General features: G+C 38.0%; 1 protein-coding gene across 1 annotated transcript in view; it reads right to left on the bottom strand.

The window, feature by feature from the left end:
• The window catches only part of LOC121289361 (regulator of G-protein signaling 8-like), a 47,827-nt gene that overhangs the window by 11,005 nt on the left and 23,943 nt on the right, over positions 1 to 12,879 (bottom strand). The window contains exon 4 of the mRNA XM_041208732.1: positions 125 to 320. Within this exon, the coding sequence (XP_041064666.1) occupies positions 125 to 320 (196 nt within the window). The remainder of the gene's footprint in view (positions 1 to 124; positions 321 to 12,879) is intronic.

Here is a 12,879-nt window from a genome sequence, read left to right as displayed (position 1 = left end):
AGTTGGAAGAAGGCTACCCTCTATACAGCAGGAAAATGCTCTTCAGCAACCAACATAACAGAACAAAGTGTAGAGAATAAAACATATTCACTACAACTGTACCGTACAGTTAATGTGACTTTACCTTTGTGAGACAGCAGCTTATCCATAGACTCAGACCATAGAATTGCCTCTTCAGGTGTTGGCCTATGGAAAGAGTGACAATCCCTTAGCATTGTTAGCTTTCCAGCATTTTCCTTTGGAGTAAATGCAATATAAAGTGATAGATCTTGACCAATGTATTTCTTGTACTGGTTACAGATTATTGGTGTATCTGGTTCCTATAATTTATACACAGATTATTCTATGGAAAAATAAAGTCATTCATTTCTCAAGCTGTGTTTTGTGGAGAAAAAACCGTCATCTAAAGAAAACATAAATGTTAACTCACTTTATTGGCATCTTGACCGTCTCCTGGCTCCTGAACTGGTAGGTTTCTCTTGGTGAAGAAGTCCAATTCATTTAGTCTTCAAACCCTTAACTCTGAAGTTGTCAAATGAAATATTAAATCAACTTATTGGAAGTGAAATGGTGTTTTCAAAATGTGCCTGAAGGAAGTAGACTTTGATTATAGGAATTTCAGCACATTTACGCAGCAATAACTGCCTGGCTTGCTGATACCAGATATAAGACTTTTTAAAATGTAACTAATAAATGATTATATAGAATTTACAGCAAAGAAACAGGCCATTCAGCCCAACTGGCCAATGCCAGTATTAATGTTCTCACACTACTTCACCTAATCTAAAATTAGTGGAGAGCCATAGGGACTGTGCGGAGATCTCAGCTATTTACAAATTATATTAATGACTTGGACAAAGGGACATAATGTATTGTAACCAAATTCACTGATGATGTAAAAATAGGTAGGAAAGCAAGTTGTAAGGAGGACTCAAAGAATCTGCAAAGAGATGTAGAGAGGTTAAGTGGATGGGCTGAAATTTGGCAGATGGTGGGAAGAATAGAAAAACAGAATATTATTTAAATGGAGAGAGACTACAGAATGCTGTGGTACAAAGCAATCTAGATATATGAATCACAATAAGTTAGCAGGCAGATATATTATTTTATATATATTATTTATAATATATAATATTTGTATTTATTTATATTTATATATTTATTTATTATTTATAATATAATTTATTATATATAATATATAATATAATAATAATATAAATAATATTTATATAATATATATAATAAATATATATTAGCAATAAGTAATTAGGAAGGAAAGTGAAATGTATTTTATTGCAAGAGGACAGAATGATAAAGTAAGGAAGTCTTGCTATGACTGTAGAGGGCGATGGTGAGACCACAACCAAACTAATGTATACAGGTTTTCATTATTTAGGGAGGATATACTTGCATTGGAGGCAGTTCAGAGAAGGTTCACTAGGTTGATTCCCTGGATGAAGGGTTGTCTTATGAGGAAAGGTTGAGCAGGTTGGGCTTATATGCATTGGAGTTTAGAAAAATGAGAGGTGATCTTATTGAAATATATAAGATTCAAGGGGGATTGACAGGGTAGATGCTGAGAGGATGTTTCTGCTTGTGGGGGCAGCTAAATTGAGGAGGCACTTGTTCAGAATAAGGGGTCTCCCTTTTAAGACAGAGGTGAGGAAGAATTTCTTCTCTCAAGAAGGCCGTTAATCTCTATCCCAGAGAGCAGTAGATGCTGTGTCATTGAATATACTCAAGCCTGAGTTAGATAGATTTTAATCTACCAGGGAGTCAAGAGTTATGAGGGGCAGGCAGGAAAATGGAGTTATGGCCACAGTCAGATCAGCCTTGATATTATGGAATGGCTTGAGGGGCCGAATAGCCTACTCTTGCTCCTGTTTCTTATGTTCTTCTGACCTTATAAACAGCAGCCCTGCATTATTTCAATTCCAGCTGCACCACTGGTACTAGTGAGTGTGTTCTTTAATAGTTCACAGTTGTCTGACACATGAGGGAATACAAACATAAGAACAAATGGTCCTGTACTCAAGACAATATTACCATGTGGGTCTGACAGCATCTGCGGAGAGGAACACAGTAAACAGGTATTGTTTTTGTTTTGGATTTCCAGCATCCGCAGTTTTTTGCTATTACCCTGTGGGTATTGCTTCGGAAGACATTTCCCTGTTGGTGCTAATTTATTTCAGGAGGTGGGAAGAGTCAGTGAAATGTCAGTCATGCAAGTCTAATGAAACTTTTTTCAACTAAACAACCTTTATAACTTTTAAAACAGACACATATAAAATTAATAAAATATATTTTGGAGAAATTATCAAATCCTATGGCAAATTAATTTACAGCATTATTAATCTTGCTATATTTTAGCTTGAGCAGGGAGTCGCAATTTTGACTGAAAAGGTTAAAGCTGGATAAATCCAAATGGTCTTTGCACTTGATTACTCTAAAACCCCTGACTCTCTTGACTTTTTATCATAATCAGTGCCAGACAGTCAACGGCATCATACATGAATCACCATTCATGGAAGTTGCACACTTCTAAAATCCTGATGTGTTTTTTCCATTAGTAACCAAAGTAAGCAGGTTTCTTGTCGCATGCTATTCTTCACAACACCAACAGCTTGCAATTATATAGTGCCTTCAATAACAACATATTGCATTTATACAGCATCTTTAGTGTAGTAAACATCCAAAGGGTCTTCAGAGGAACTTACTCAAATAAAGTTTGACATTGTGCCACATAAAGAGATATTAAGATGGATAACCAAAAACTTGGTCAAAGTGGTATGTTTGAAGGAGTGGCTTACTGGAGGGAGAGGTTTAGAGAAGGAATTCCAGACCTTACAGTGTAGGCAGCTGAAAGCGCAGTATCCAATGATGGAACAATGAAAATCAAAGATGTGCAAGTGGCCAGAATTGCTATAGTTATGTGAAATGACTATTGGATTTTATGTTGGATTTTAATTAATGAAAGGCTGATGCTCTTTTCATACCAAGGACATGGGTAGAGCTAGGAAAGTGGCTCTGCTGAGGGAATGTGAGCAGCTCGGGGTTAAATTAAAAAACAGATCCTGAAAGGTAATGAACTCTGAGTTATTACCTGAGCCATGGGCAAATTGGCATACAGCAAATAAGAGCAGAAAATTAAATGCATTGCTCAAAGATTGGCATGGGAGAAATGGGTTTCAACTCTTGGGATGCTGGTACCAGTCCTGAGGAACGTGGGAACTGTGCTGTTGAGGTGGTCTTGAACCCTGCTGGGATCAGTGTGCTGGTGAGTAATATAAGTAGGGCGGTAGAGAGAGTTTTAAACTAAATAGTTGGGACAAGAGATCGAGTTTGGGAAGATGTGATAAATTAAGTAGAGAAGACCAGGCAAGAAATCAGAGTGTGACAGGAAGGGACAGAGTTTACAAACCTAAGAGAATATTGACAGAAAAGGCTAGGGTTACAAAAAGTAGTAAAAAGACAAAACTACAGGTTCTGTATCTGAATGCACATAGTGTTTGTAACAAAACAAGTGAATTGACAGCATAAATAGGTATGATCTGATAGACATAAAAGAGACATGGTTGCAAGATGACAAAGACTAGCATCTGATCATTCAGGGGTACATGACATTTAGAAAGGACAGGAAGCTAGGAAAAGGTAGAGGGCTGGCTCTCTTAATTAAGGATGACATTGGTACAGTCGGGAGAGATGGCCTTAGTTCCGGAGATCAAGATGTAGAATCATTTGGGTAGAGGTGAGAAATAGTAAATGTAAGAAGTCACTTGTGGGAGTGGTTTATAGGTCCCCTAACAGTAACCGCACTGTAGGACAGTTTATACAGGAAGAAGTACTGGGCGCTTGTGAGAAAGGTAAGGCAACAATCATGGGTGATTTTAATCTACATATGGATTAGACAAATCAGATTGGCAAAGGTAGCCTGGATGATGAGTTTATAGAGTGTTTTAGGGGCAGTTTCTTGGAGCAGTATGTTTTAGCAGCAACTAGAGAGAAGGCTATACTAGATCTGGTAATGCACAATAAGACAGGATTCATTAGTTACCTCATAGTAAAGGCACCCTTAAGTAGCAGTGACCATAATATGCTTGAATTTCACGTTCAGTTTGAAGGAAAGTGAAGGAAACTAGTGTTTTAAACTTAAATAAGGGCAATTATGAGGGCATGAAGACAGAGCTGGCTAAAGTGAACTGGGAAATTAGTTTAAGGGATATGTCAGTAGAGGTGCAGTGGCAGGTATTTAAGAAGATATTTCAGAATACTCATCCGTCACAGGGAAAATGCTGGAATCATTTATTCAGGAAGTTATAGCGAGGCACTTAGAAAATCTCAATGCAATCAGGCAAAGTCAACATGGTTTTGTGAAAGGGAAATCATGGCTAATTTATTGGAGTTCGTGAAGGAAGTAACAAACAACATGGATAAAAGGGAATCTCTGGATGTGCTGTGTTTAGATTTTCAGAAGGCATTTGACAAGGTGCCACATCAAAAATTTCTGCACAAAATAAAGGCTCTGGTGTAGGCGGTAACATATTAGCATGGATAGAGGATTGGTTTGCTAAAAGGAAACAGAGAGTAGGCATAAATGGGTCATTTTCAGGTTGGCAAGATGTAATGAGTGGAGTGTCACAGGGATCAGTGCTGGGGCCTCAGCTATTTACAATTTATATCAATGACTTGGATAAAAGGACCAAAAAAGTGTGCTAAATTTGCTGATGACACAAAGACAAGTAAGAAAGTAAGTTGTGAAGGTTGAGGACATGAGGAGTGTGCAGAGGGAAATGGATAGGTTAAGTGAGTGGGCAAAACATTTGCAGATGGAATGTAATGTGGGAAAATGTGAACTTGTCCAACAAAAACAGAAAATGCTGGAAAAACTCAGCAGGTCCGGCAGCCTCTGTGGGGAGAGAAACTGAGTTAATGTTTCGTGTCTGTATGACTCTTCTTCAGAGCTAACTTAACCACTTTGGCAGGAAGAATAGGAAACCAGCATATTATTTAAATGGAGAGAGATTGCAGAACTCTGAGGTACAGGGGGATTTGGGTATCCTGGTACATGAATCACAAAAAGTTAATATGTTGGTACATTAAGCGATTAGGAAGGCAAATGGAATGTTCTCACCTTTTGAAAGGGAAATGGAATATAAAAGTAGGCTTGGAAAAACTCAGCAGGTCTGGCGGCATCGGTGGAGAAGAAAAGAGTTGACGTTTCGAGTCCTCATGACCCTTCATGAGGACTCGAAACGTCAACTCTTTTCTTCTCCGCCGATGCTGCCAGACCTGCTGAGTTTTTCCAGGTAATTCTGTTTTTGTTTTGGATTTCCAGCATCCGCAGTTTTTTTGTTTTTGTAAAAGTAGGCTTGTTTGGCTACAATTGGATAAAGCATTGGTGAGACCATGTCTGGACTACTGTGTATGGCTTTGGTCTCCTTATTTAAGAAAGGATATAACTGCGTTAGAAGCAATTCAGAGAAGGTTCACGGGACTGATACCAGGGATGGGAGTGTATCTTATGAGGAATGTTTGAGCTGGCTGGGCCTGAATCCATTGGAGTTTAGAAGATTGTGAGGTGATTTTATCAAAACATATGATCCTGAGGGCACTTGACAGAATGGATGTTGAAAGGACATTTCCCTGTGTGGGAAAGACTAGGACTAGGGGACACAGTTTAAAATTAAGATAGAGATGATGAGAATTTTCTTTTTCTCAGAGGGCCGTGAGAGAACAGTGGAATTAGAGTCATTAAATATTTCTAAGGCAGAGGTAGGTAGATTCCTGACTAACAAGGGAGTCAAAGATTACTGGGGGCTAGGCATGAATGTGGAGTTGAGGCCACAAACAGATCAGCCATGATCTTATTGAATGGCGGAGCTGGCTCGAGGGGCCAAATGGCCTACTCCTGTTCTAATTCGTATGTTTCTACATATGTTCGTACGTGTACCAGTAACAGAGAACCTAGAGAAACAGGCTCAATGAAATATCCATGCAGCTTTGTAGATATTTGTATAGTAAACTTCTCAACTCGTTAAATTGGCACTAAGGTATATGAAATCAGAACTGACCAATCTACACGACATTCTAATACAAGTGATGACAACGTAAGGGTAGACCTACAAAATGAGCAAATGATAACACCAAACCTTGTCAATATTCTCTGAAAGTGTATTAAACAGTAAACTTGCAATTAGTTTAATTTTAAATAAAGAATGGCGGTATCAACATAAAGATTTGATCTGGCCGAAATTTTGAAAATGCTCCCAGTAATGGCTGGAAAATGTGTTTTCATTTTTACACTGTAATAACTTTTGATAACATTTTGTTATAGTCAGTAGAATCACAAATTGCAATTTTGAGTGTTTCACTATTTTTAGTGATATATGATAAATCCGTTCGGTTACAGAAATATTAGGACCAGCATTGAGAATAAGGATGAAGCACAATGGTGAGCCTGGATATTATACTGAGGTGTCATTTAATAACATGGAATTCTTCTCTAGGCCAATTTAATGAAGTGTTAATCCATTTGAAATAAATCAATTCAGGTCCCCTTTAAAATAGCCGAGTAAGTAAAGAGATATGAGCAAGTTAATTGTTTCTGCAATAATGGGTCAGATTTCTCTGTAGTGTCTGCCGTTAGTTAGGTTTGCCCCTGCATCCTTCAGTTCCAAAAATATTTGCGCACAAAGTTACTGAAAGTATGAGCTGATAACGTTGCAGTGAAGGAAATAGGGCAAACAAAAGGGTATCTCCTTAACCAACAGGATTTCAGGGTTATGAAATAAACAGCACAAGGGCTGAGAAGGAATTATAAATTGGAATGGCAGCTTGCAATGCCTAACCAGGTACAGAAAGAGAAATAAAGAAAGAAAAAGAAAGAATGAATTAAGAGAGAGAAAGAAAATGTAAGAAAAAATATATCATTTAATATTTTTATAAACTCCTAAAACATTTCACAACCTGAAGGAATGAGATTCCATAATTATAGTAGTTAATTTTTGGTGCTGGAGAGGATATTTGGCAGTTATTAACAATCATCATGCCATTACAAAGGTGCTTATGCTTATAATTACTATCTCTATAGTTTAGTTCCTTTCAGCTGCACAAATACAGTGATGTTCAATGCATGTCAATCGAGAGCCAGTGTGATACTGTTTTTGCAAAGCTGACAGCAGAGCCTCGCAATTCGGACTGCATCTTTTGGATATTTGTATTTAACTGGATATCTGTCCCTTGTCTGTAAAAAGAGATTGCATTTCACTAACACTTCTAACAACCATTGCATGCCTTAAGGTGCTTTACAGTCAATGAAATACTTTTGAGGTGCAGTCACTGTTGTAATGAGGGAAACACAGCAGCCAATTTGCGCACAGCAAACTCCCAGAAATATCATTGTGATAATGGCCACAGAATAATACAGACTGAGGGATAAATATTGATGAGGGCACTCCTCTGCTCTTTTTAAAATCATGCTATGGGATCTTCTAAATCCATCTGCGCATGCAGACAGGGCCTTGTTTTGACTTTCCATCTGAAAGATGGCATCTCCAACAATGCAAAAACTCCTTTAACACTGCACTGTCAGCCTTGGTTTTTGCACAGGACTTGAACATCTTACAACCCAGAGGTAAGAATGATACCAATTGAGCTAAAGCTGAAATTCACTACAGTGGACACTCAAGTTTGCACCATTTACCCAGAATTAAGGATGAGCAACATTTTGACAACATAAGATGCCCCATTATATCTCAGTGTAATCTCCAGACTAGGGCATTTAGAGACCAGAATCAAATTGTATTCATATACACTTCAGAATCTCATGTCAGCTCCAGTAATATAAAATTCTTAAGGGCAATTAAGGGCAATAAATGCTGGCCTAGTGAGCAATGCCCACATCCTATGAATGAATTAAAAAAAGCTGATGTTCAAATGTCCAACATGTAACATAAACCGATAATAACTTCTACACCCACAACAAGTTAAAATAGGTTTGTTGTGGGAAGCAATGCTTTGAAGCACGTGCATTATATAGTGAGCAAATTTATTCTTAATGAAGGACTCTCTTTTTTGCTTAAGAGAAATAGTTTTCTTTTGGATCAGGAGCAGAAAAGCCTATTACACATTTTAATGTCTATTTATTAATATCTCAGGTTTTACAGAGTATTCTGAGTATATTAGATCATTGATGAAAGGCCATCGACCTGAAACGATAACTCTGTTTCTGTCTCTACAAATTCTGCCTGGCTTTCTCAGTGTTTCTAGCATCTTCTGTTTTCATTTCAGATTTCCATTATCTGAAATATTTTGTTTTTGTATTACTTAATTGGTTGGTTTGTGATTATATTATTTTGTTTCTTATGATCCAATGTGTATACCATAAGTTACTGTTCTGCTTTAGTCAGAACCTATTTGTACCATCCATTGTAAAATAGAACTAATTTAAAATGTGTTCTCACAATTCATAGGAACAAAATTAATATTGCACAGTTAAATAACATCTACATGGGAATAGGTGCAGGCAGTTAATTTAAGCCTAAGGCAATGGCTGAGCACTTGAATCAATTTGAAAATCCCCAATTTCTAAATTCGTTTAGGTTAACTTTTGCCTTCCACTTTACAGGTGTTTGTTTTTCTTTTGAAGTTACTTTCCCTTATGTCTTTGTTATTAACTTTTCAAGAAACCAAGTTTTATCCTTAAATCCAGTTTCAGTCAGCTTCAAATCTTAGATTTCATTGAACCAGATACTAACTAACATGCAACTGGAAAAAGTTCCAGAGGACTTGTTCATGTTTTAGCAGGTCAAATTGCAATCTGCTACACTACGGAGCCACATAGACTTGGAAGATCCCAGGTTTGAATGCCGATTTGGGTTGATTTAGCTTATTTGAACTGAGGTAGCAGTTGAGATGATGTTCTTGGTATTATTGCCCTTGAGTTAAGGAGGAGAGGAACCCACCAAGGTTCCTGTTACTGATTGTTAATAGGATCCACACCGGTTTTTGAAGTTATAACTAAGACACACTGCTTTCTATGCTGAAGAGAGTTTATTGACTTAGTTCACAATCAAAACTACACACCCCCAGTGTCCTCGCTATCCCCATTTATATTCTTTTAGTATTAAAAAAAACAACCAATTAGCACAAAGAGCAAACTAACAAGTTAACAAAGGAGCAAATTACCAAATTTAAGGAGGCTGGTCCCTTAAAGGGAGTCCCCATTTATACTCTTTTGAATATATCAATTAACCAAAAGGAGACAAATTAACAAATTAACAAAATATCAAAAAGAACTAATGAAGGGGATTACCCCCACCATACCCATTTTTGGATGTACACATACCCATAACCTGTTTAACAATGTAATTACCATTAAACCTTAATAATGTGATTGCCATTATGTTTTAATAATGTAATTAACAAGACATTGACACTGATGGGTATCAATTGCCTTCTGCTGGAAGTACCTGTGGTCCAATAGTTGAGCATTCAGGCTCAGCCCTCAATAGTATTGATGGTACAGAATGCCAACACTCAAGTCAGGATTTTCCAGTCCAGACCAAAAATCCCACCTTCACTCTTTACGACATGTGATGAATGTCCATTTGGGCAAGGTAACAGGGAATGGCTGAGACTGTAGAATTCTAACATGTAGAGCTGGCTAAAGTAAAAAAAATAGACACAGATGAATAAAGGGAAAAATCAGCTGAAAATTGAGCCCCTTTGAAACCCTAACGGTGCTAGAATGCAGTTTATATTATTAACACACAAAGCAAATAGACAAGAGCAAGGAATTCTGCAGATTAAGGGTTTCAGGCTATGCATTATGGAAAATCCCTCCTCTACCCTTGAGGCACTTGGTGGAAGCAATAACTGTGGTGATCCCAAGGTTTAAAGTATTGATTTAAGGATCATACAAATTTAGATAACATTTTAAATGTACTGCAAAATCCGCAGAGCTCCAGATACTGTTGCATGCTTCCAACGTCTGCACGAAGTATTTTGAAGGCATGTAAGATGTTACAGTATAAATGTTTACCTTTGAAAAGCATTGAAATTCGCAAAATCTTATACAATCTCAAAACTAGAATCAATGATGTTTCATTGTTCAGGCAACAGGAAGCATTTTTGGCAATAACTAAACCAGTTAAAGCAGATTGTGGAATTGACACAATCAACCCTTACAAAATCTTCTCTTGCCTTGCACCCAACTTATTTAGAAACTGCACTGTTCTTACCTGGGATGAACCTGATGCAGCTCGAATGTTTATCTGTCCCTTCGCTAAGAGTGACACCTCTCCATTTTAACCTTGCCTTCAACGTGCCAACTGACAACAGATTTCCATGACATCACTAACTTATGTGATGTTGCAGCCAACCTCAGCCGTTGGGATGGGAAGGATCTGGTAGGATCTGGTAGATAGGGAAGAAGGATAAGGGTGCTGATAGAAACTACCCTGGAGAGTAATTCAGCATCCAATGGCACGCATCTGCATGATGCCTCAGAACGGAAGAGCTCTGATTTAGGTTCAAGGTTAATGGCCTTCCAAAAATAAGAAAGGGCTCAGTTTAATTTGGAAACACTGCTGCGCACGATATGAAAATAAGCAGTTTTCCAGTAAACAGAATTCAAATGTTCAGTGGTATCCTTAATCAATTCAGCTTAAAGGGGACGTTGCTAAATGTTCCAGGAAATGTTTTGATTCTTCGGTTAGACAATCGCATATGAAAATAATGTTTCTGTTTATACTAAAGTCATATCACCGTGGCTGAATCCATTTGCAACTCAAATCAGTGAATTGATGCAATTATGACTTCACTCATTACAAACAAAATCCAATGCTGAAATGTTAAACCCATTGCTCTATAAACTATATGTGAAACAGCTTTGACACCACCAAATGTCTGGGTATATTATTAGGTTTCTGGAAAGATCAGAAGGAGGATAGTTTCTATTGATTAAACATATATTGCAGCCTGTTACAAATTTTGTAGGAATGGGGTGCATAATTGTTTTGGGGAAGCAAGCTATAAAGATGCTTTATGGCACTCGGGTTCTGTGAAACAGCAGCTAACTTATTGGACTAAGAACATTCAGTGCCAATGAGTGCAAGATGTAGGGGAAGCAAGCTGGTAGTCTTACAATAGGTTATGGGCATTGTCCTTTCATATGTTGCATATGGAGGAAATGCAAGAAGTAGTTGTAATAGAACATACATCGACCATGTGTGGAGTCATGGCACAAATTGGAAGTCACAGTGTTCATAGAATAAGTTTGAAATTGCATCATAATCTAAAGGCAGAGACCCTTAGCCCCTATAGTTTTGGTGCTACAGGTGCCATTTTAGTACCAAAATGGCATCTGTACTAAAGTCACAAATTACATACTATATGGCTGTGACAAAGGTAAATTATCACTCTCCATCCTTTTCGAACTGCTTGCAGCCTATGTCTAGCTGGGTGGAACTGCTCTCACCTGGTTCCATTCTTATTTATCTAATCATAGCCAGAGAATCACTTGCAATGCCTTCTCTTCCTGTCCCCATGCAGTTACCTCTGGTGTCCCCTAAGGATCTGTTCTTTGCTTGCCTGAGGCAGTGGACTTGGGCCCCTTCTAATTTACATCTACATACTGGCCCAAAACAACATCTGAGGGAACAGCATTAGTTTTATAATATATTTTAATATAGTGTTTTATACATATATGTTGATGACACCGGGTCATTATCTTCAATTATCTTCATTATCTCCAATCCCTGCTACAAACTTAATTTTCTATCTACCGACTGTGTCTTGCCATGGCAACATTCTCAGGTTGAGCCATCCAATTGGCAACTTTGGTATCATATTTCACCCCAAGATGAGCATCTGAATGCATATCTACACCATCACTAAGACCATCTATTTTCACCTCCATAACAGACTCTGCCTCTATCTCAGCTCATCTGTTGCTGAAAACCTCCATGCTTTTGTTACTTCCAAACCTGATTATTCCAACACATGCCTGGCTAGCCTCCCATGTTTTACCTTCCATAAATTTGAAGTAATCCAAAACTCTGCTGCCTGTGTCCTTACTCACATCAACTCCTTTTTATCCAACACCCCCGTGCTTGCTGACTTACATTGGCTCCTGGTCAATCTTTGCATCCATTTTAAAATTCTTATCCTTGTTTTCAAATCCCTCCACGACCTAACGCTGTTTTCTCCTCTGGCCCCACAACCCTCTGATGGATGCACTCCTCTAATTATGACATCATGAGCAGGCCCAATTTTAATCGCTCCACCATTGGAGTGTACCTTCAGCTGTCTTTGCCCTAAGCTCTGAAATTCCCTCCTTGTATCACTCTACCTCCTCTACTTCTCTTTCCTCTTTTAAGACGTACCTTAAAACCTATCTCCTTGACCAAGCCTTTGGTCATCTGACCCAATATAGTCTTATGTGGATTGGTGTTCAATTTTGCTTTATAATGCTCCTGTGAAGTGCCTTAGATCATTAGGTTATGCTAAAGGTGCTATACAAATACATGACAAATACAAATTCTTGGCATTTTAATGGTCTATGTACCTATACCCCCAGGTCTCTTTGGACCTCTGAAATAAAACACAAAATGCTGGAAACACTCAGCAGATCTGGCAGCACTTGTGGGAAAGAAAGTGAATTACCCTTTCAGGTTGATGGCCTTTGTTCTGATGGAAGCCCATTGACCTGAAACATTAACTCTGTTTCTCTTTCTGCAGATGCTGTCAGATCTGTTGGAGTATTTCCTGTATTTTCTGTTTTTGTTTCAGATTTCCAGTATTTTTCTTTCATCTCTTTGACCCACAACTGTCTCTAGCTTTTATCATTTAGAAAACACCCTTTTATTCTTTTTTACG

This window comes from Carcharodon carcharias, chromosome 16 (genome assembly GCF_017639515.1).
Source record: "Carcharodon carcharias isolate sCarCar2 chromosome 16, sCarCar2.pri, whole genome shotgun sequence".
In the NCBI taxonomy this organism is placed as follows: domain Eukaryota; kingdom Metazoa; phylum Chordata; class Chondrichthyes; order Lamniformes; family Lamnidae; genus Carcharodon; species Carcharodon carcharias.
This window is presented reverse-complemented; position numbering and strand designations above follow the sequence as displayed.